The sequence below is a fragment of the Ischnura elegans genome, chromosome 1, assembly GCF_921293095.1.
Source record: "Ischnura elegans chromosome 1, ioIscEleg1.1, whole genome shotgun sequence".
Lineage (NCBI taxonomy): Eukaryota > Metazoa > Arthropoda > Insecta > Odonata > Coenagrionidae > Ischnura > Ischnura elegans.
Window position 1 is genome coordinate 19,164,772 of NC_060246.1, and position 23,081 is coordinate 19,187,852.

A 23,081-nucleotide genomic window follows, 5' to 3' on the forward strand; every position below is an offset into this window, starting at 1 on the left:
ATAAATATAAATGCATAAGAGAGCTGGAAATATTTATGGAAAAGGTAAAGGCCGTCTGTTAAATACTTGAGATGATTTTGGCGATTTTTGGCACCCCCTTTGTGAGATATCGTGAGATTTGGCTCGACCCTCTCCCTCTAATCTCACGCTGGATTGCCCAAAATGTGTATTTTTAGTGCATATAGGTACGTTAATCTATACTTCATTGCGTTGGACTTGTTATTGAGTGTTTAATTATTGTTATTTAAGATTAGGTAATACTACTTACAATTAGTATTTAAGATAACTAAGATCGCTATTTCACACCGTTTCTTGCGGGAAAAAAATTACGTGATTCTTGCCAGGATCACCCTTTTCACCACGTAAGATCGGGCGAGATGCCTCACGTAACTAACAGATGCCCCCTAAATGTGACCTTTGAAAGTCACAAAAATACTCTTGACACCGGTGACATACCTTGGCGGACATAAGGCGCAAACGCACGGTGGGGCGGCGGATATGCAATGAGCTATAACAGGTTCATCTACACATTATTCGCGTGATATTCATAGGCCACCTCCACGATTTTCGGCATGAGGTGAGTTTGCCCCCCCCCCTCCTAAGCTACACACAGGTGCTAATACAAGTGTTTAGATGGTCGCCTGCCATGAAAAAGCGTATTCATCTACATCTACAAATTACCCTGCGAGCCACCTCTAGGGTGTTTGGCAGGGGGTGATCAATCACCAGCATGCAGCATGCATTTGGACTCCCACATGCACACCACACCGTCCAAGAAACGTCCCGTATAATAACAAACTATACTACTATATGCTGTTAGAAATAGAATATAGAATAGAAATTCAGAAACATGCAGTAAGTTTTACATAGGTTAGTAGGCTACACTACAAGTCATGCAATCTATTTACGCGTTCTATTGCTGCCGTTATAATCTCTTATTGATCGTGGAAAAAATGACATTCGGAATCTGTCTGTTCTGCAATCTATCTCTCTTATTTTATTTATATGATCTGATCTTCCGTAGTACGTTGGCGTTCGCAAGATATGGTTACCTTCGTCAGAAAAGACACTGCTCTTGAATTTATCTAAAAGGTTTAGTCTATTTTTCAATCTACGGTCCGACAGAGATTCCCATCCGAGTTTATCTAAGAGGTCAGTTACACTAACAAGACTATCGTAACGACCTTTCACATACCTGGCAGCTCTTCTTTGCACGCGTTCTAACTCTGTTATTAAGCCTTTTTCATGAGGGTCCCAAACACTGGCAGCGTATTCCAAATGTGGTCTAACGAGGGAAAAGTAGCTAATTTCTCTCACTTTGTCGTCGCACTTTCCTAATATTCTTTTAACAAAACCCATTTTACGATTAGCTTGACTCGCTGATTTACGATTAGTATTGGTGTAATTGAAACACTTGTTTCTAAGCAACTGCAATTATCGAGTCCCAAAGAAGTGTCACACCTAGCTGCCAGGAATGGAAGCTTTGGTAATGTGATCGCTTGAATGAAGCTGTTTGAACGGAGGTTATTTACGCGATTTTTTCATCGACAAACGTAACTTACAAATAGCATTCGGCACGCGTGCACTTTTGGGGACCGTCCAGGGACAACAGAAGCGTGTTTAATTAAACCATACCGAACCAGAATGGCACGTGACGCTGCATTAGATGCAGCATTGAAGCGTGAATCCTTCACTGACGGGAAAGAAATTTAAACCTCGTGAAATTTTCGATTGTACCTACCAGTCTGGAGCACATATCGTTCGACAGATACTGCTGGATACGAGCGATCACTCAAACTGCATGCAATTAATTACTTCACCGCTATTTAAAGATTTAGCGCCTTCAGTCGAGGGCTGCCTGACAGCATCAATTTGTTTAACGAGCTAAATGATTTCAATGTCCCACGGCCATCGCTATATTTGAATAAATGACGCACCAGTCGTCAACACCTGATACATTTGGCCGTTTGGACCAGATAATTTCTCCGCCGGTGCTGCCACGATCAACAATTATTTGTGAATAGCAGTCAACTTCCATACGTAAAACACGCTTAAGCATCTTCAACACAAGGGGAGTACATTGAGTAGTGGAAGATTGATTTTTGTTGACACTTTGGGCACATTTTAGTCGGTTTTCAATTATGTCCGCAACAGCTATATTTTATGAGAGGGATCCATTTATCCACCCATTTTGAAAAGTTATGGATTTGGCATATCACACTAAGATATACATTTATATCACATCACGAACATAAATTTCAGTTGACAGCCGGAATTATAGCTTATCTCTCCTCAAAATGAATCTGCATCTACGATGTGCCGGGAAAGCCACCACAAGGGCGTTTTGCACGGGGTGATTCCACAGGAGGCATGCAGCACTCATCCTGGCCTTAATCAGAAACGCTCTCGCTCGCCGGACACAGGCGAAGCACTCAGGACAACGAATTCGGTCAGACAAGCAGGAAATAGGAGAGCGCTAAAGACACGAACATGCTACCAGGCAAATAAACTACTAGTGATTAAAAGGAACACGATAAGTTAGCGAAGTAAGTAAGTGATTCATGCATGCTTTATAGCATGCCAAAACAAATTCGGACCGCTCTGCTCGTCAGGGACGCGAGTGGCGACTTGTGTGAACCCGTTGGTGTGGTGTTGCCGGCCCCGGTGGCGGCAGGGTTAAGTCCTCGCCTGTCTAACAAGAGGTCGCGGGTCGAGTCCCGCCTGGGTAGCTTGTCCCTATCTGACGCATGGTTGTTCGCGCATACGTGATAGTTAAATTTGTCAATCCCCCGGTTGAAAAGGCCGATATGTGCTGTTAAATAAATAAATAAATGCGCGTTGTTTGGCAACGCATCTGTAGGCCGACTGGTGAATCCTACATTGTAATGCAAGTGCACCGATAGATAATGCAGGAGCATTCTGTCCAGCGACAACAAGTAGCAGGGCAAGGCAGGGAGGGCCAAGTCTTTTCGTCTGAAGTCACATGGGGCGCGGTGTGCGTGGGGTGGGCCGACCGAGACGCTGAAAGGAAGAAGAGAAGAGGGGAGAGTGGGGTGGAAGGGGGGAGAGGGCGAGACGGGGGAGTGTCTGGTGTAGCCGAAGCGAAGAGGGGGCGGGGGTGAGGTTCCCACAGGAGTGAGTGTGTACATGCAAAGGAAGAGGGAGGGGGCGATGGAGGAATTCGGTCTGCTACGTGGTCCCACAGGGTTGCCACCTTGACGCAAAGAATGGGAAGGGGGGCTGAGCGGTGTCTTGTGGGTCAAGAGAGTCTGCTGAATCCCCGAGCCCACCATCATACGCTAACAGAAACATCGACTAATTCCAGTCGTCAAACCTCCATTGAGCGGACACGAGGAGGGAACGGAAAAATTGTCCGCTATTCAGAAGGGGCTGCAGCCCGGATAATCATAGTAAAGTTTTTATTCCTTTTAACTGCGTCGCTAAATAAGAATAGAATATTTTAAATACCTTTCAGCATTTTTTATTTTCTAAATTTTGAAACAATGGCCTATTCGATTAAATATTGCTAATTATTTTCAATGAAATGACTACTAGTATCTCAATTAACCAAACCCTAAAGCAAATAAAAATTCCCTTTTGCTCTGTCTCTTCATACACAGCCGTCACAGCGAGCAGACGGTTGTTTCGGATGGAGTTGGCTCGGATAATATACAAGTAAACTCAAGTGTACCCCAAGGAAGTGCTATAAATCCTCTTTTCTTCATTATTTACGTTAATAACATTACCACTTTCAAATTGTAGATGAAAATTATTTGAAGAATTCACTAAATCTATTTTTTTAAACCACTTACTTTAACTCAGGAACCTACCGAAAGGCTATAAAGATAAATGTTAAATATTTGACTTAGAATTATAAAATTTGTAAAACCGTGGCAGGGATGAGGGTGTTGGTTTTGGGGAGATTGTTATCATAATTACGGCATCCCTGGAAGGAAGCCTAAACCGGCTGGGATGGAAGAAGAAACATCTAGAGGAAGAAGATGAGGAGGAATCAAAGGGTGGGGATGGAGCGAGCACTTCGCGGGGAGGGGAGGCTGGGAAACTGTAATAAAGGGAAGGGAGCTGGATAAACACGGTAGGTGGCCAAAAAGGTTTGCGAGAGACCTAAGTTAATATAAGCAGTTTCCCACTCATCAAAATCAATAAACTCCGTGAGAAAATAACTTCTAAGTTTAAGGGTCATTTTCATTCTCTTAACCGCAATTTCATGCGTCGTATAATGCCAAAAATCAGGAAAATCGCCAAGGGGTAGCAGGCAAATTACGATCAAAAAAGGCTGGAATTTTAAAACGCTACTCGACAGGGTCTATTGCAGTTCGATCAAACCGATATTTCCTGTAGTTTGTTTACTAATGAAACTACGCAAAATTCACCCTCATTTCCGGCTTCTTTTTCAGAGCCATCCTTTGGGAAGAGAAAGGAAGACAACAGAGTTCACAGATAGAATGAAAAGATTTAATCCTAATTGCGAAAAAAAGAAAAAAGTTTAATGTGAGAGAGGCCGAGTTAATTGGCAAAAAGTTCCGTGTGAACCTAGTTTAACAAGAGGAATGGCTTTGAACAATATTTAAAGCCTATCTCAACTCGAATACCTGCTATAAACATAACTTAGACAATATCTCATTGTACACTAACCTTTTCCATAGTTAATACATGACAATAAGAGGAGGAAAAGTCGTAGGAAATAGGCCATTGCCTACTCGATTCCCGGCCTGGACTCAAGTCTCACAATAGATGACAAGCAGTGACGTTGTACAGTTCCGCCTCGGCTCAAGCGGCGAGCGGTTGTGCTGAGGCGGAGCAGCACAACGTCATTGTTTGTCCTCTATTGCGGGACTCTCTTTGGGTTTGTCTCTCTTTATCTCGTAACTCGTCCCTCTTTCTCCAACGCACACTTCTCTGGGTTAAAAGTACCTACCGCACCTTGTCCTTTGCTTTCATTCATGCTTGATAGGGCATCTCTTGAAATCTTCCACGACCACCGCAACGGGATTCCAGAAGGCAGGGCAATCGCCGTTCAGTGAGTCAACTGTTTTCCCACGGCACACAAACAATGGGCCGAAACAACAAGGAGCGATAGTGCATTCCGAGACTCACATCCTTCGGCCAAGTTCTCCGTCAATCCTCGTCGCTATCTACCTTCCTTTCTATCCCATCGGCGGTTGAGCACGAACCGAAAACAATTGTCCTGACTGCGACAGGTTTGAGTGAACCCGAAATTTATTTTCACCGCGAATAAGTTAAGTACGGTGCAGATTCAACGCTTGGCCGAGGTCCTGGGTGAAGCGCTCGGGCACCACCAAACAAAACCCACGTACAAGGTGGCCCTTGGAAAGGAACAAGTACCACTTACCTGAATGTTTGTAATTCATGCGCCCGAGGCTATTTTGAGTCAGCTCTACTCTCAGCTATCCAAACCGACCTTCGTGTTGAATCACTGAATGAGTGACATATTTAACCACAATTTAATAACCTCGTCAATGATCAAGTGATGTAGGCTCTAGACTCGATTTTAACCCCTTTATCACTTAGTTATGTTCCCAGTACTCCTAAAAATCAAACAAACAAGTACTTAGTTTTTTTTCGCATCGACTACGTCAATTGTAGATTGCATTCAGATCGGAATCTAATTTTTTAGCGGAATGAAATATGCAAACCTTGTGCGATCTGTATCTGTCCTGCCATCTATGCGCGCGTGGCATTCTCAGCAAGAGCGCGTGCAGCGAAGATAAGCAAGGTACGTTTAAGGTCGATAAGAAGAATTCGTTAGCGTTTTGAATCTACTGCAGAAATTAAGACGGTCACTCCAAGTTATTACGTGCAAGATATTTTAGCACTGAATATGGCCAGCATTCATTTGCATTTCAATCACAAAAAGTCAGCCTTTACTGAGAAAAACAACTTACGATAAAAAACAAACCAACAAAATAAAAAACAACTTCCAAAATAAAAATATCTTACTAATAAACGCTAAAACTATGAATAAATGCTATAAAATCACTTTATTAGTTTTACGAGGCTCTATCTAATGTTTTTGTCGAAGGCGTAGGCGTTTAGCAAATCTCCTATTTGAGGAATGATATAAATGAAAAACAATCTTTCCGTACATTTTGATGGAAAACGAATGTATTCGTTTCCTAACAGTACTAATTTGGCTTAATTGCGTCAGAAAGAAAGCAACATCAGCAAGTGAAACGAATACTTTAAAAAAAAATAACGTGCATGCTGTTTAAAGCCTTGTCAAGCCATATCAGTGAAATGGCCACAATATCGTTACCATGGAAATTAAAAATAAAATTAAGCGAGTTATTAGGTTACGGAGTATCGGCTTTCAACCTTGGAGAAATGGATTTTTACGAATATGGCCGCGTAACCGTCAAGGAAAACCTTGAGCCTGTTTTATTGTATCTGGTTAGCGCTAACTATCAGATTACAATCTTCTACTGTATTGAACGGTGGATGAAAGTCTGTTTAGTTGCTGTATACAATTCGAATTCAGTCTTTCGTATGAAATCAGAACTTTTAGCCATCGCCAGACAAAGTGGAGGGCTGTATCACCTTGTGGTTAGATTAAACCAGACATTAGAAAACCGACGCTTACTTTGCATCGACCCCAGCGTATTTCATGTAGTTGAAGATTATCCACTCGTCAAATAACCCTCAGCTGACTCATAGGGTATTATTTAAATGTCCAACTCGTAGCATAGGGTTAAAGTACTGACCCCCGACTAATCACCAGTAGTTAGTTTGCTTACAAGGATAATTTAGACATGAATGTACCTACGGGCTACCGAGAAAAGCTCTCCCCTCACAACTCCACATGCACTCCCCAACCCCATGAAACCACTAAAAGCCGCTCACACGAATCGTCCTGGATGGCTCTTCCAGTCCACGTGGAAACAAAATGTCCGCGATGGCTTTCCCGAGCACTCAAACTCTTGCTGGGGGCGAGCAGGGCCACTCGACAGACAGGGCCGGCCCTTCTTTGTGATGCCTGCCTCACGGCAGACGGCGGCGTATCCCACTCAAACCCACGGACTCCCTCCGCTACATCAGCAGCGGTGAGAGAAGCGGAGAAAACAAAACCGCATCGAAATGCCTCCTTTTTGTCGCTCGCGCCGCGTGGACATCAAAGGACCCCAAAAACCTCCGAAGCATTAGAGAATCGTCCGCGATAACAGCGAAATTGCTGCTGCATCGTGTGCCATCAAACCTGGCGAGGAGGAATAATTGCTCGCTCGGACGCTCACCTAATGGCATATCGACGTAGGACGCAAATGCGCGCTGCGATTCCAGCCAGCCATTCCCACAAATGATTCATCTCCCGCGGACTGAGGAAGTCTTTGTGCAGCTAGACGGGCACTCTCAAGACACTTTCCTTTCAACGTCGTCCGACGAAAGTTGTATAACCTGGAAAAAGACGTTCTCACCGCCTCCGATAGAAGCGCGGGGGAAGAGAAATGATTCTTCCCGTATAACTACTGCCTTGTGGAGGATTTTCTAAGGAAAGAAGAATGTATCGTTTCCATGAAAATATTAAACTTACTCTTTTGATTGCACCATATCAACTGACGCCCACAAGAAATTGGTATGCCGAGAGGAATGATTCATACTTTCGGGTCGACTTTCCTCGATATATTTTTTGGGCATGGCATTAAAAAAATCCGCACTTTTATACTTGTTCAATGGCGGAACATATCCGGATATACGTAAAATGTCAACCGATTCCAGATGCGTCGGTTTGAAAGAAACTTCACAGTATTCGTCGTGCCATAAGAATCATGATAAACGTTAGAACTTGCGCTCTTAATGAAACCTTTGAGTTATTAGAAGATAAATACAGAAATTGATGTAAAACACAAAAGTATAAGAATAATAATAATAATTAAATAATACGGCTGGATCAAATATCTGGATTACACGTCAAGGGTTAAAATTCTAAGGATAGTATCTCACACATTACCTATATCCTTATTTTGCGTATTAGGCACCATGCGTATCCATTACGACAGCGAAACTTGATAACACACGCGAAAAATATTTGCTTTAAATCGCGCAAACGTGAGCCTACCTCCTTAATCGTGTGAACTGAATAATTTTTAAGCACAAGGCTTGTACAAAGTCACCTAGACTTCTCCAGTCACTGTTGCCGTTGCTCAAGTTTATATCAAATAAATCATGCCACAGAATAAATATCAACACAAGAATGGCGATTCGCATATTTTTGCGAATGATTAGTTCCGGGAACTAATTCCTGTTTGTTTCTTCTCTAAAGGCTGTGAGGCACATCAAAAACTGCAGAAAAATCAAGGTAGGGGTCAATTCAAAATGTAGTGCTACAAATAAATAATGAAAATGGAATCGATCGACCCAGTGAGCAGTAACGAAATCCTAAGATCAGTGGGAGAGGAGAGAAGTCTCGTGAAACCTTTAATATTAAAAAGGAAAAACTTAACAGGCCGTATGTTGAGGCATAATCGCCTAATTATGTCATTCCTAGATGAGTAAGTGGATAGCAAAACATGAAAAGGAAGAGCTAGTGTAGAATAAATTGAACAAGATAGTTTAAAATTGGTAGTAATTGACTACCAGAAAAAAGAGAGCGATGAAATATATACCGCCGCTATACTCGAGTATGAAACCATAACTTAAAGGATAATTATTACATTTACAAAACCTAGTTTAGACTTAGGCGAAGAGGCAACAAGAAAACAATCATCAGTCCTTTTCCAAGCAATATATCTGAAGTACGATTCTAGATCTCTATCCATCAGAAAGATCCGAATATTTGAGTTCTCGTGCTAAATGGGTAAATTTGCTCATACGCGACGTTCTTTTCTCAAAAGCCACGCGTTGGATGACTGCCCTAAAATGCGAGTCGATTCTCCGTGTGCACAGAACGTGGATATTGACCCTCCTTCCAGCTGCAATGGGAGTAGAACTCGGCCAGAAAGTGTAGGGACAGGAAACAGAAGAGCAATGATTTCCGCTCGAAATGAGGAGGAGTTGAGGGAGACGTGAAGCGATAGCATCTCGGCCTTTCTAACGTCGCGTCGGCGCGAGTGGACACAGTGCCTCAGTGCACCCAAACATAACAATCACGTGGATACAAAGGTGGGTAGTTGCCGCGTTCAATAAGCAGCATCGCACGGGTTTCAGCATTCCCAACCTCTTCTTACTAAATCTCATTTCTATCCTCCTAATTAGTAGTATTTTATTTCTTGTGCACATTATTATGTTATACTCCTCATTAATAGTATTAATATCAACTAAATTGTCGGCTAGATGGATCCGTGGGAACATTTCTCACATCGTGGAAAAACCAGCGTTACTTCCTAGTAATTTCCTCATAATATTCCCTAGCGTGATTTGTTAACTTTTACCCTGGATTCTCATTGGTGCAATTTGGCATCATAATACGTTTTTCTAATAGTCAATTTCACGTTTTCAAACAGATACGGTTAGAAATTTACACATTAGTTAACATTCCACGACCAATTTGGTAGCAGAAACGTTCTCAGCGCACACGTGCGTGCCATAACCAGGGAATATTTTTATTTCTCTTGGTGGTTGGTCAATAATGTAAGCTGATTCCACACCAACGTTTATTTGAATTGCGTCCATTAAATGACAGTTGGTGGTTTCATCAGATAGGTGTTTAGAATCGGGTTGCGCCCCTTACCACCAAAGCCAAAGGGAAGCCACAGTCTGTTTCGTAGAAGTTACATTTATCCTGCAACTTGTCAGATTTTTAATCGGTTATCGAAAATGTCCGCGGGTAAGCGATGAAGGCAGAGCCATCCGTTTAATCACAATATTTGCAATAGAGTATTGTTGCTCGCAATGAATACCATTGAAAAGTTGAGTACTTGATAGATCACGTAGTCACGAAAAACAATTCCGCTCGCCGGGGGGAATTGCTTATGTCTGAGCTTCTGTATCTCAGCAACGGATCAGGTTTATGTAAAATGGCATATAAATCTATAATCGGCAATCATTTATGAGCAATTACTCTAAGTTTTAATTCTCTATCGCTAAAAAAAGTCATTTCGGACTTTTGTCCGGCTTTTTTCCGATATCGGACCACTGTGCTCCGCCCTGGGATCATTTTCCCGTGAAATACGAACGGCGCACAGTGGTTCAAAATCGAAAAAAGGTGGTCGAAATTATTACCGCTCTTATTCGTAGTCACTGTTGTATTATGAAGAAGCTATTTAGAAGAATTTTGTCCGCTGAATACGAATTTGAAGTTATTTTTGTTGTATCTTTGATATTATTGTTTTTAAATGGCCTATGATTTAAACAATTAAATATTAAAAATAGATATTGTATTCAATTATTCATTTCAGGTGAAGATTGATACGCATCAAATAAATCGAGGTATTTTTTCATATCTGTGACTGTTATTTGTTAAATTTAATATTATTTATAAATTATATAAACAATTAAAGTTGACCGTTTTTAAAGCAACGGTAATTTGTGTTCGTATACAATTTTTATCTGTTCAGCCTAAGTTAAATTTTTTATGCATAATCTACGATACTTTAATTTTTTTAATGAATTTGCTTAACAATTCAAAATAAATACAATATGGTCAATGCCCTCAAGGCAAGGCGTAGATGAAAGTCGCATCAGTGACCTTCAAGTTGTTTGGTGAGGTATGTACAAGGATTGAAAGCAAATATTTAGGCATTCTAACTTTTTCTCTTAATATTTTTTTTCCAGTTTAATTAAATTACTGAATATTGTGACTAAGGCTATGGGATATCACATAAATAAGGATATTTATGTTCGTCCCTTTTATCCCTTCCATCGATCACGTAGTTCGACTAATTTCCGACTGAACTCAATATTACTCAAAGCGAAAAATTCACGAAGGATATCTCTAAATAACTCGCACACACTCAAACTTTGTCCTCACTCATGAATTTGTGACTATAGCAAATGCGTTGTTAACGCCTTAGGCGTGACTTTAAATGCCCGTGGTCCTTCTCTCAGCGAATGCGATGCACCGTCTGAGTCCTCTGAATGCCATGCCTCGAGCGTGCGCGGGCGAGACATATCTGCCTGCTTTCTTTCTGTGCTTCTTAATTGCCTTTGTTTGTATGCTCGTATTTTTCGAATATTTTTCCAGCTGATGCCAGGATGCTTGCTCTGAGCAGCGTCTGACGGACGCTCATGGAAGATATTCTTCCACTCACGCCCCGATTTATGTACTTTCTTAGCGATTGTGCGTTCTGTGTGGGGGGCGCTGAATGCTTTTCTCTGTGCATCATTATCATCTGCTTTTCTGGCTCATCGTTTCCTTTCTCTTTCATCGTGGCAATGATAGAGAAGGCATGGACCGTCCAGGCATTGCCACTCATTGGTTCTCGGAACCTCGAAGACCTGCCAGGATCTTATATCTTAATTACGAGGTTTGACTCTTAGGGTTAGGATTTTTTCACGCCTACGTTCCTTTGGTGGTTTTATTTTTTTCGGCCTTGGGTTCCTTCCGTATCTTAATTCCTCCTTAGTTGACCATTCCATATTGGTAGATGGTATGCGGCGACATTGAGGGTAGCCTGAGAGAAAAATATTCCTAGCACACTTTAAACACTTTAGCTTCCACTTTAGCAAACTTAAAGGACAAAGATGAGATCAGGTAAACCTCGTCGAAGAGCAAGAAAACTGCGGCCGGGCGCTACCCTTTTTTTTTGCAATAATAATCATTATCGACCGTGCGGCGGCTTCCAGTGAATTAGCGTGCTATGAAATACATTTGAAGAGTCCCCTTCCCCAACGGGTGACGACGAAAGGGTATTCTGGATATTGTGAAAGTTAAAAATCCACAAATTCTTGAAACATATGTTGCACAGGCCATAAGTTCGATTATATTCGTCACTATTGCTGTTCTAAAGATTATTTCTGATGAATGTCGAGCCTCACCAAATATCATACGCTGGGGCTACTGGAAAGCCCTAAACGCACTAAAGGAATGAAAAATCTATTATAAATAGATCCCGTATTGCAAACCAAGTAGCACTATAACATGAAATAAACCTGGCACCTTTCCTCGGAAAACTTCTCGTGCTAGCAATACCGCCACCGGGCGGCGCGCCGCCCGGTCGGCCTGGCGGCTGTCGCCGCAGCGCATTGCACCGTTCAACATAAAACCATCTTGAGGCCAAAGTAGCAAATAGTAGCAAGATTTTTCTTTTGATATAGAATCTATAGACTATATACTTTCAATTCGCGTCAAAATTTCCGGGGGGCTCGGAGGTGCCCAAAACGATTTTGCTATTTATATTTAAAAATTCAAGTAAAAATAGCATAAAGTTTAAACATTTTTATTTCCGACTATAAAACTATGGAAATATAAGAAATCACTAGTAGTTGCACACGAAGGTACCAATTTATGCTCTGTATTTTTCATAAAGTTCATAAATTGTCTGAAACCTTCTTTATATGAAGGTGAACTTCTCTAAAAATGAGTGATTTTACGCGTCAGGCGTTTTTATCCCGGATGGCTCATGTTTGACCATTTATACAAACTACAATGAGCCACAAAATAGTCGTAGTACTAGCCAGTATCATAGATCAGATGGTGTAGAATACGAATAGTACCTTCAAAAATTCCTCCAAAAAAGTTGAAAAAATGACTTTCGACCAGCTTTTTCCGATTTTGAACCACTGTGCGGCGCCACCGTTGACAACGCGTCACATCGCGAGCAGACTTATCTTAGCCCATTCCCATGCGCGGTGAGTGACAAAACCTTTATATTCGGCTGCAAAATCAATCCTCTACTTAAATATTCGATTATAATGAAAACTTTATGAAACTCCTGGCACTAAACACTAGCACCCCTGTTTACGTTGACGAGAGAAATGAAGAAAGCGGGATGAGTCAAGTTCACCAGGGTCAGGGGTGAACAAACTCTGGCGAGAAAAGAAACAGGATCCCCTGCACAAGTAACTACTAAAGAGGAATATCTTCCTTTTTTTTAAAGCAGTCAAGGGTATCAAGCAGTCAAGGGTATCAGTACAGTTACTGTTACCAGTAACATCCACCTCACATGAGGAATAGTAATATCTTATATCAATGCTCAGTCATTACTAGCTCACATCGAAGATTTCAGACACTATTATTGAAATAACAAATTTATTCTCACAAATAATGCCACCTCTAATGATAAGATATCAAACCGGCCGTGGATAGCCGGGAATGGAGGGCAGTTAGTTAGTATCCGATCCCTGGCGGCTCTTGAGACACCCCCTCTAAGCCCTCCCCCCCACACGAGATACACACACAGTGCGACGTGTACGTAGGCGCACTGGTCACCGCCACCGACTCCCCCCGCCCCTCCCTCCGCAGCCTCCGATATGGATACGGTGGCGAGTGATGTCCGCCGAGGAGGGGAAACATGTGTTAGGGGAGATGTGGCAACGTGGCGGGGAGGTCGGGGCCTTGCTCCCGCGAATGGAATGCCTCTAAAGGAGGAACAGTTGAGGAGAGGTGGGGGGGGGGGGTGGAAGTCACCTTGTGGAGTTAGGAGGGGAGGATTTGGGAGGCACCTCTTCTTCAGGGCCAGCATCCGTTCGAGGAAGGAGACCGCCATCTTCGGCGGGACGATCTTTGGACTCCACCTCAGACGTCAGCCATAGCAGATAGCATGTGCCTCTCTCCCCATTCGCTCAAATGTAATGCCGCTATCGCACAATCGCTTCCTTTTGCAGCAATTCCACGAACTAAAGCAATCCAATCATGCTCATCCACACCGCTTCCTCATGAAGTGTTTTTGTCTACACTCCCTTGACCAGTGAAGCAGTGATTGAAATACACCTTCCGGGTCGTCATCCACAAGTATTATCTTTTTAACATAAACAAAATGCAATTCTTTCATTTCAGACAACCACGACATACCTACTCCCATTAGCGGCATAGAATATTTCATTGCCTTGATAGCATATTCCCATACAAAAATTACCCCCCGCTTTCGCCGACAATTCACAACAAAGTCCGTTGCCAACATCAACCTAAGCATAGAGTTAATTCAATTATTTATTTACCTATTTAGTACATTATGCAGTCGCTGTTTTAAATGTATGAAATTGTGACTCAGATAGCTAATAACCAAATAATGTATTCCACTGCGGCGACTCCTACTTCATAGCAATTTTTGGATAAGAGGTGTACCTTTTCAAAGCTTCATGAATTAATACGTCAGGGGGTGTCCTGCCTTTCATGTTATTTATTTTTCCCAAGTTTTTCGTAAGATTCCTCACTGGATTTAAGAGAAATAAACAAGTCAGCCCTGCTGGGAAAAATTCATTAGTAATGCGACGGAAACGCAAGAAGCAGTGGGGCGAAGACGTCGAAGTAAGGTATCCGGATGTTACAATCAGGGGCGCTGCTAAGAATTAAGGCTTGGGGGGTAGTTTATGTGCAACTAATACTTAAGAGTGTGGGGGTATTGCATACCCGTCAGCGTAAGCGGGAGTTGCGGGGTCCTCCTCCAGAAAATATCTAAGATTAATGGTTCAAAATGGTGAGTTTTATGGATTTCTGAGGGATATTTGATTAATCCTAACACTATTCTACAAGTAATACGAATCCAATCAAGTCAGATTAAACTTTAAAAAATTCTCTGAGCTCTGGGGGGGGGGGGGGTTTATCACCCAAAACCCCCCCTTCGCTGCGCCACTGGTTACAATAACCTGCGGAGGGTAAAACACGAAATGAATGTTGATGGCAGAGCCGTGAAGAAGCTAGGATTCGTCAATCATGATGTAGGAAGATTTTCGGATGAAAAGAGAGGTGCTATTTTGCACTCGTCCACAATTTCCATGTGCACTCTTTGAATATGGGTTACGGTCCTGGAAGACGTGCATGAACTAAGTAAAATAAAGAGGAAAGATGGGCGATACTTCAAAAACGTCTACGGGCATACAGAAAGCGTTACACAGCCGTATAAATAATTAAGCTGGGAGCTGCTGCTAGAGACTTGGAGACGCTAGGCTTATATTGCTCGAGCAATCAAGAATAGATATCTTTCATAGCGACACCGAGAACATCATACTGGAACCTCATTATATTCCCAGGTCCGACAGAAACTATAAATGAAGAGAGATGTTTTGTGGCATGGATAGGTATGGGATTTCGTTTTTCCCCCAGCAAAAAAGACTAATTAATGCTAGACGGAACTCCTTCGGTTCCTTTTTATTTGCTAAGATTTGTGATCTAAAACCCACGCCGCATGTCTATTGAGGTAGTTTGCGGGGTTAGTCTGTACATGTAGAAGAAAGTAAAATCGTTCTCCCTCCTCGTACACCTTTTAAAATGGCAAGGTGTGCTGCAAATATGTTGAAATAATAATGAAGAATAAACCTATTCTAATCGGGTTTTCCACATTGAACCACTATAGGGGGGATAACACTTTTGCCTACCTTCTGGGCCCTTGTTATCAGGTTCTACCAAAGCTTCCATACCAATCAAGAATCAGTTCTACGTAAGTAGATAAATACAGCAAGGATTAAGTTCACCATGAAAAATGTTTATCTTAGCTGGGATACAAACCCGGTTCTACCAATGCCGGTCCGGCGTGTTAGCCAGTTACATCACCAAGCTTTTTTCTCAGAGCGAACTCCAGTATGTGTTTTTGCCGAACATGGTGTTGACGTCGCAAGTACACAATGAATATTTTTTCATGGCGATATTCATCCTTGGCGTATTTAACTTTGCACATGACTGCTTACAAAGCCACTTCTTTCACGCAATGTTCTACGTAGTTAATAATTAAAAGCTGAACCCAAAAAGGAGACTACGTTATTTTCCTTGGTCTCTTGTTTTTATTTACGTATGAGAACTAGAGGTTTAGGTCTTCGTTGGAAACATATCTGCCAACATTTCAGAAATTAATTTTCCATTTTCAATTCTTATTACATGAAAAGATTATATGCGCAATAAATAAATAAAGTAATCAAGTATTACTATAACTTATTTACAGAACATAAATATACAATAAAATACTTTAACAAAAAAATAAACTACAACATATATGTCGCATCAATTTTATTTGTTTTTAAAATTTGAAATATATTTTTTGAAACGTTTTATTTAATATATTTGCACTTTAGAATTAGTTTTTAATACTTGACCATTTATGAATTTATTTTACCTCCCATAGTCTCATATAATAAGCCTTGAGAATGTAAAATAAATTTTCAAAACGTCGGCAGATATGTTTTTTTATAAATAATTTAAACCTCGAGAATTTCTATCTGAAAATATCACTCTAAATGAGAATAGGGAGCAGCTACCTCCATGAGGTTATCTGATTGTTTTTCCATTGATGGAGATGACCTGAATGAGTACCATCTAACTGAATAACAAGCTGAAACAAAGTGTTGGGGAATACACGGGTTTATCAGACGTCTTCTTTTTAGTGAACCACAACCATGGGGTGTGCAGTTGGGGAAGTACTTTCCGTCATGCTCATCATATGAAAGACCCACATCCACCCCAGTGTCACCGAAACATTTCCAGATGGACTCTAGAAGAGTGGGAGCGAGGAGGTATAAAATGTAAGCGGCCGATGAAACATACCAGGTTTGGAGACACATGGGACACATCAGGCAGGAAATGCGAGGAGTAATCTCATAGCTATCTGGAGCCTGGGAGGAGTGGGGCGAGGGGGGGGGGGGAAACGCGGAATGGTTCATGGTGATAGCGAGTTCGCTCGAGTCATAAATTGTTAGAAGCGAAAATGCTACTCACATCCAATTCACAGCAAATTATTATTTATTTATCTTACTCTTGCATAAGACAAGTCGCATAAATCGACACGGTAAAAATTTTACAAACAAAGGTAATTATGCAAAACGCAAACACACCCCGTGGTGTAACTATGGGGGTGATGAGGAGGATAGATCCCCCCCAAAGCCTCTGAGAAATAAAAATAATATTCAAAACTATTGTCTAGTTTTGACTTATAGTAAATTTTTAACGTAACCTTTTAATGAAACCCAAATATCAGGCACTAAAATTATGTAAAATGAAGAAAATTGAAGGAATGTCATTTTTCCAAAATTTTTCCTAAAAGGTGGCCCTTCCCATCCCCTCTCATCCCCCACACCCAAAGCATATTCCTAGTTACGCCACTGGATACACCAACAATAGACAGTGAAAGCATCATAATAATGACGTATCAATATGTTTATATGAGAGATTACCTTGTATCGCGACTTAACAATTTTTCAGCTCTCACCCTACGACTTCGTTACTGTGCCTCAAAAAAATGCTTACATATACTTTCATTGAGGTGAGAACATTCCCACCCATGCAAAAATTGAACTCATTGTCGCGCGATAACCGTGCCCAGGTTCGTTGCATTGAATCACGCTTGGGTCTGCCGCTGCGAGTAGCCGATGTAATGGTTGGTAATTCTGTGGTTGACAGTTGTTATACACGCGTATTGGGGTAGCTTTACAGCATATTTTAACTGTAGCTGTCCAAATGAATATACGTCCAAACGAAAAGTGCGTATGAAAGAACGGAGAACTTGAAATAAATTTGTCATAAAATAGACAAATTTTATGGGATAAAACTAATGGCTAGCAAGATAATTTACCGTAAATAGCGATGTATTGTTATTTTTGATACAAAAACTATGTCGAATGCATATATAGATCATGTCCGAGGAAAGTTATTCCAAAGCAGTTTGATCGGAGAAAATTGCAATGTCGCCAGTGGGAGAAGATCCTAATGATCACCGGAAAGGGTCTCTTAAATATATAGGTTGGAAAACGAACATTGCATCACATAACTTTGAGCATGGATGAGAGGATGCCTAGGGTTGACTCAGTGGAAATTAAGGATGATAAGTTTTTTCCGCAAAATTGCAAGTTTGATGAATGAGACTCAGGAGATAAGGAATTAATTAATATTATCTGGACTGATTACATACATAAATTTAGATTTTCATAGAAAATACCGACGATATTCAAGAGAGCGCTTCATAAGGGACAGGCGCATGCATCAAGGAATTCAAATGTGTAGACCTAAAGGGAACTCTGAAATGAATGCGGAAAATAAATTCAGGGAAGTCTACGAAAGAGTTCAATGAACTGTAAATAAATTTGAAGTCAGCGTATCTTCCTAGACGGATGAGATGTGGAAGTGGAGTAGATCGAACAAGTGGATGTGTGGCAGTAGTGCAAAACTCAGAGACAAATAATTTTAGCAAAGAAGCTAGTTACACCACTAACGGAAGCGAAGTTTATTGGAACTGCGAAGGACCATAATTTTCTTGACTAAGTATAATCATTTGAATATTTACATAGAAACCAATTTCTCATCTCTCTTCCTTGAGCGTTTCGACAGGTTTGCGTTCAAAATTTACCGGAAATTATTACGAAAGCTTGTGCTAGTAAGTATCTTAATTGAATCTGGCATTGTTTGAAAAAATTAAGGAAGCCATGAGAAAGAGATTGGTCTGTGCCAGTCGGGGTATTCGTCAAGTATGTTTGATTCCACGTGAATGCGGAGGTAATTATTTCGTACAGATGACTTGTATGCCATGATGTTATACATATATCGTACATGTAGCGGATACTATTACATCAGTATGACATCCACTTGAATGCACCCAAAGGTAAACACTAAGCGTGTTTCCCGTTCCGATGCAGGTCTCTCTTTGAGGCCTCCGACGGGAGAGTAAAACCCGAGTAATTACTGCTCCATTTCAAGCACACTCCTGAACTCTTCCAACGAACACCACCGCCTCTCGCCTCCGGATGAGCGAGACCCAGGGCTTGGTGGCTGCTTGGCTGGATGTCGGCCGCGTGTGCGCCAAGCGATCCTCATCCAGTTCTAATGCAAAGGGTTATCGAGGGGGGTGGCTTCTCAACGGGGACGCAAGAGACTTCTGCATTCGACCACACACCACGCGTTAGAGGCAGTACGTAGCATTAAATTAGCAAGAGAGGAAACCTCTTCGTAAGATCTTAGCGCCGCCTTAGGAGTAGGTTAGGTTGGCTGAGAGCCGATCGCCAGGCTAGGGAGGCGATCACTCAGTGATTATCCCTTAATCTGTGTGGAGCCGGGCTCAGCACGACCACATATACACTTACGTATTTGTCTCCACCCTGTCTAATACTGACTGGCATTGAGGGTAGACTCATACGTGACTCAGGCGGGTTAAGGGCGACGAGAAACCGGCGTAGTGGCATAGAATCTCCGCATATTGCAGTCATCAGCCCGCTCTAATAAAGCAATATTCTTATCTATGGTTATTGACCAAAAAACCAAAAGCTGTAATTCAGCCTCAAGAGTGTAGATATCGAATTTCCATGTAGGTAGTCTGCAATTTCATTTGTATTCATCTTCATTGCCCTGAAATTAGCAGAACTAGGCCTTTACATCCAAAGGCAAGGGTTGACAACAAGTAACATCCGACGATGACAAACGTCCATACCATGGATAGGGGGAACCTCCCCCTACCAGGAGGGACCAGAACCTGCGACCTCCGGTTTAGCTGGCCAGGACCTCAGCACACCGGCACAATAATATAAAAGAAAATTGTTCAAATGAGCACTAGTATCTACGATACTCGCAAGAATTCGTGTTTTGAGTCCGATTGCACACGACCTAGTGTCTCTGATCCTCTGTGGCAGCAGCGAGGCCGTCCGAAGGGTTTGCCGCTCCGGTTGGACGGTGGCGCCGCATCGCGGGGATTAGGAAAACACGCCTGCAATGCGAGGGGTCGCCCTACGTGGGGGGTTGGAGGGGGGATATAGAGAGTGCTCCCCCCCCCATTTCTCAAAAACACGTCTGTCTCCCCCCCCTAACCCTCTCTGGACCCTTTTCTTTCGTTCGAGTCTTTCATTTCTGTTGCGCCCACGGGACGCTGATACGCGATATCTCTCCAGAATGTAGTCCCATGAGACTGCAGTCGACGACGGAAGGCAAACCACCACTTTACGCCACGATCTGCTACACCGCCGAAGTGTAACTTGTTAAACATTACTTATTTTTGAGTGAATATACGGATAACATACTGGATTCATCATTGGCTCTCTCTTTTAAAGGAAAACATGCAGATGATGATCACTGCATCCGACGCACGACCGCAGCCAGCGGGGTGCGTCGGATGCCGTGGTGCCGTGGGATGTCCGCGGAGTGCTCATAAGCCCACCGAAAATTTTCATGATGTATTCTCAAGTGAGCCCTTCCATATTAACTCTTCTTCTTAATAAATTCTCTAAAAATGGGGCAGCCAATCCAACGGAGGTAGTCCGACAGTTCATAACAGTACTGACCTACTGACATCGAGCCATCGAGGACTCAGATGGACCAAATAATAACTATTCCTTAAAATCATTAATGTTACCGTTCATATGAATGATTTACTGAGTATTTTCTGGAAAACGAGTGCTTTTATCAGCCGTTTATAACAAAGATAATAATTCATAACAAATTTAAGAATTGAAAAATCAGGTATCCTCTAGGTTACCCGTGGCTTACATCGACAATCACACAGCAGCGTGGCAGTCAACAACACACTCTCGAGGTCTAAAATAAATTACCAAACATAGCTGTTCTTTTCAGTTACCCGTCCACCTAAGCGGCAGTTGATCTTGGATTTCAATAGGATATATGTACATTTCCGTATTTTTTTTTACATACATAAGAAGGTCTTCAAGAGTCGGAAGTGAGCGGCTCGCGGGGTGCATTATTCCGTAGTTTACATACCCCGATTCTATTGCATAAAATTTAGTTTTATTTAACGTTAGAATGATTAACCTGTTCTCAACGGGACAAGATCGTGCGTTCATGTGAACAAGGTGATCACAATAGTAATGATACAAAAAGCTGTAGTACTTTTCCGCACTTTTTAATTTCCTGAACCAGTTTCAATGTTTGCATATCATAATCAAGAGCTGCCTTATTGATTGATTGAATGATGTGTAAACTTTGAAACCGGTTGAGCGAATTAAAAAGAGTGGAAAATGATTACAGATGTTTGTATCATTACTATCGATGAATTTCCACAAAGTGAAGTCATCTAAAATAAATCAGATAGTAGATTATAGATATACGTTTATAAGAAACTGGGGTAAATATTCCCCCAGACCAAAACTAAGAGAAATTAATGTATGATGAGGCTAACACCTAGGTCAATACGAAAAGACGCGTCAACGTATGCATATGTAGATGAGCAATAGATTTCATTAAATCAGGTGAAGGCCAGCTGTTTTCGGCAGCGATTGTCAATAACGTCAAATCTCTCGGTAGCATTAAAGGTTTACATCATTATAGAACATCGCAGGTCTTCCCAGCGAATGGTATATATACATTTTTCTTGGCTTAGTAAGGCTATGTACCTTGATAATGGCACGAGTTGCCGAAACCATGGTCGGTTTTATTAAAGTGTGTGGAAACAGACAAGTGGTTTTACTAAGCTGAATATCAAAGATTTCCACCGTATCGCGCCGGACACTGTATCTTTTATTTTTCTCGGGTTACACAACGGGTAGGCCTTCAACAGTCACACATGTTCTCTAACCCATAACAAGTTACAGATTCAAATCATCTCCGTGACTCATATACGCCTTACAGTGTACGAAATTTCAAGAGCATTTTTTTATTTTTGCCTAAAAAAGCACAAAATTTGTCACCTAAGAGGATTGATAACTCTCAATTTATCACCTAATATGAGGTATTCCACACCATTTGCGCTCCCAGTGAGACCTATCCTCTGAATATATGCATCGGTCTGCCTCTGTATGAGTTCTCGAATCGAATGTCGTGAGTGCTGATCTTTCTCGTCTGGAGGGAGTCGCGAGGAAAAGTCATCTCTCCTGCCACGCCCCTTCGTCGCCGTCTCCTCGAAGATGCCCCAGCGGACTACCCCCACTCCCCTCCACCCTCCCATAGTATCGCATCGCTCGAACTCCAGCGAAGATGAGCGATTGATTAGACCATCTCCTTTTGAGAAAAAGTGTTTTCCATACTGTACAATTTAGGATGATTCCATAATTTTTTATCTCCTAACCGCCTTTAATTAGGACTTCATACTAGAATCGTAGCAACTTATTGACAAACTATGTAATATATCATATGATATTTCTAATGATGTTACTATTTTCAAGAAATAGTAAAAACTAATGAACAGGTTAAAAAATATGTTGCTTGTAAATTCACATGAAAGTCTGAGATATTTGAAAATTCTATACGAATGAATTAATTACTAATATAAACCATTAATCGAAATAAATAATGAGTGGAGTGAAATTCGTATTCTAAATAAAAGTTTTTGGGTTAATTGATACGTGAAGTACCTCCAGGATCTGGGTTCTTTTGTGTTTGGGGAACATCACATTGTGTAAGGGCCTCAAGCATCCATTATCCTTGAGAGAAAACCCTGTTGAATGGAAGCAGACTCCTACCTGTGATCACCATCCGACGGGTCACTGCCCGTTTCCTCCTGCTCGCCATCTCGCGGCCGACGCTCCAACTGACACAGGGCCCCTCCCCTTCCACCTCCCACGCCCCCCACCCCACCCCACTCTCAGGGCCGGCGCACTCTCGGAGCGAACGGCGGGTGCGCGCGCAGAGCGCCGTGGGCGTCGCCTCGCGGCGGAGAGGGTGCCGCCGTCGCGGGGCAGAAGACGTCAGACGCCGGAGCGACGCCCTGCGTCACTCACAACACAACAGTGCGGCAGGGGCGGGAGGGAGAGGGCTTAGCACACACGGACACACCAGCAAAGAAGCGATCCTCCGCGCGTATCCTTCACAATCACGCACTGATACATAAAACACCACAAAGAGCGAAGGCGTACACTGGGGCGGGCGCACTTGTTTCGTCCTGTAGGAGAGAGAGAGAGGGGAGGGGGGTGGTGTCGTGTTGACGACGTGGCGATAATGGAGGGAGGGAGGTGGGGGGTTTAATAGGGTGGTGGTGGTGGAAGGGGGGGTGGGAGGATGGGGAGGGGTCGAGTCCGCAGCGGTGGCGGCGCTGTTCCTCTCCGTTCCTCCTTGGCGCCGCTGTCCACGTGACCTTCCTCTGTGAACCCCCGAG

At 42.3% G+C, this 23,081-nt stretch overlaps 1 protein-coding gene across 1 annotated transcript in view; it reads right to left on the minus strand.

The window, feature by feature from the left end:
* LOC124156513 (zinc finger protein 1-like) overlaps positions 1–22,514 on the minus strand; it is a 591,423-nt gene extending 568,909 nt beyond the window's left edge. Inside the window, exon 1 of the mRNA XM_046531099.1 lies at positions 22,450–22,514. Within this exon, the coding sequence (XP_046387055.1) occupies positions 22,450–22,498 (49 nt within the window). The 5' untranslated portion in view covers positions 22,499–22,514. The remainder of the gene's footprint in view (positions 1–22,449) is intronic.
* Positions 22,515–23,081: the final 567 nt, after the last annotated feature.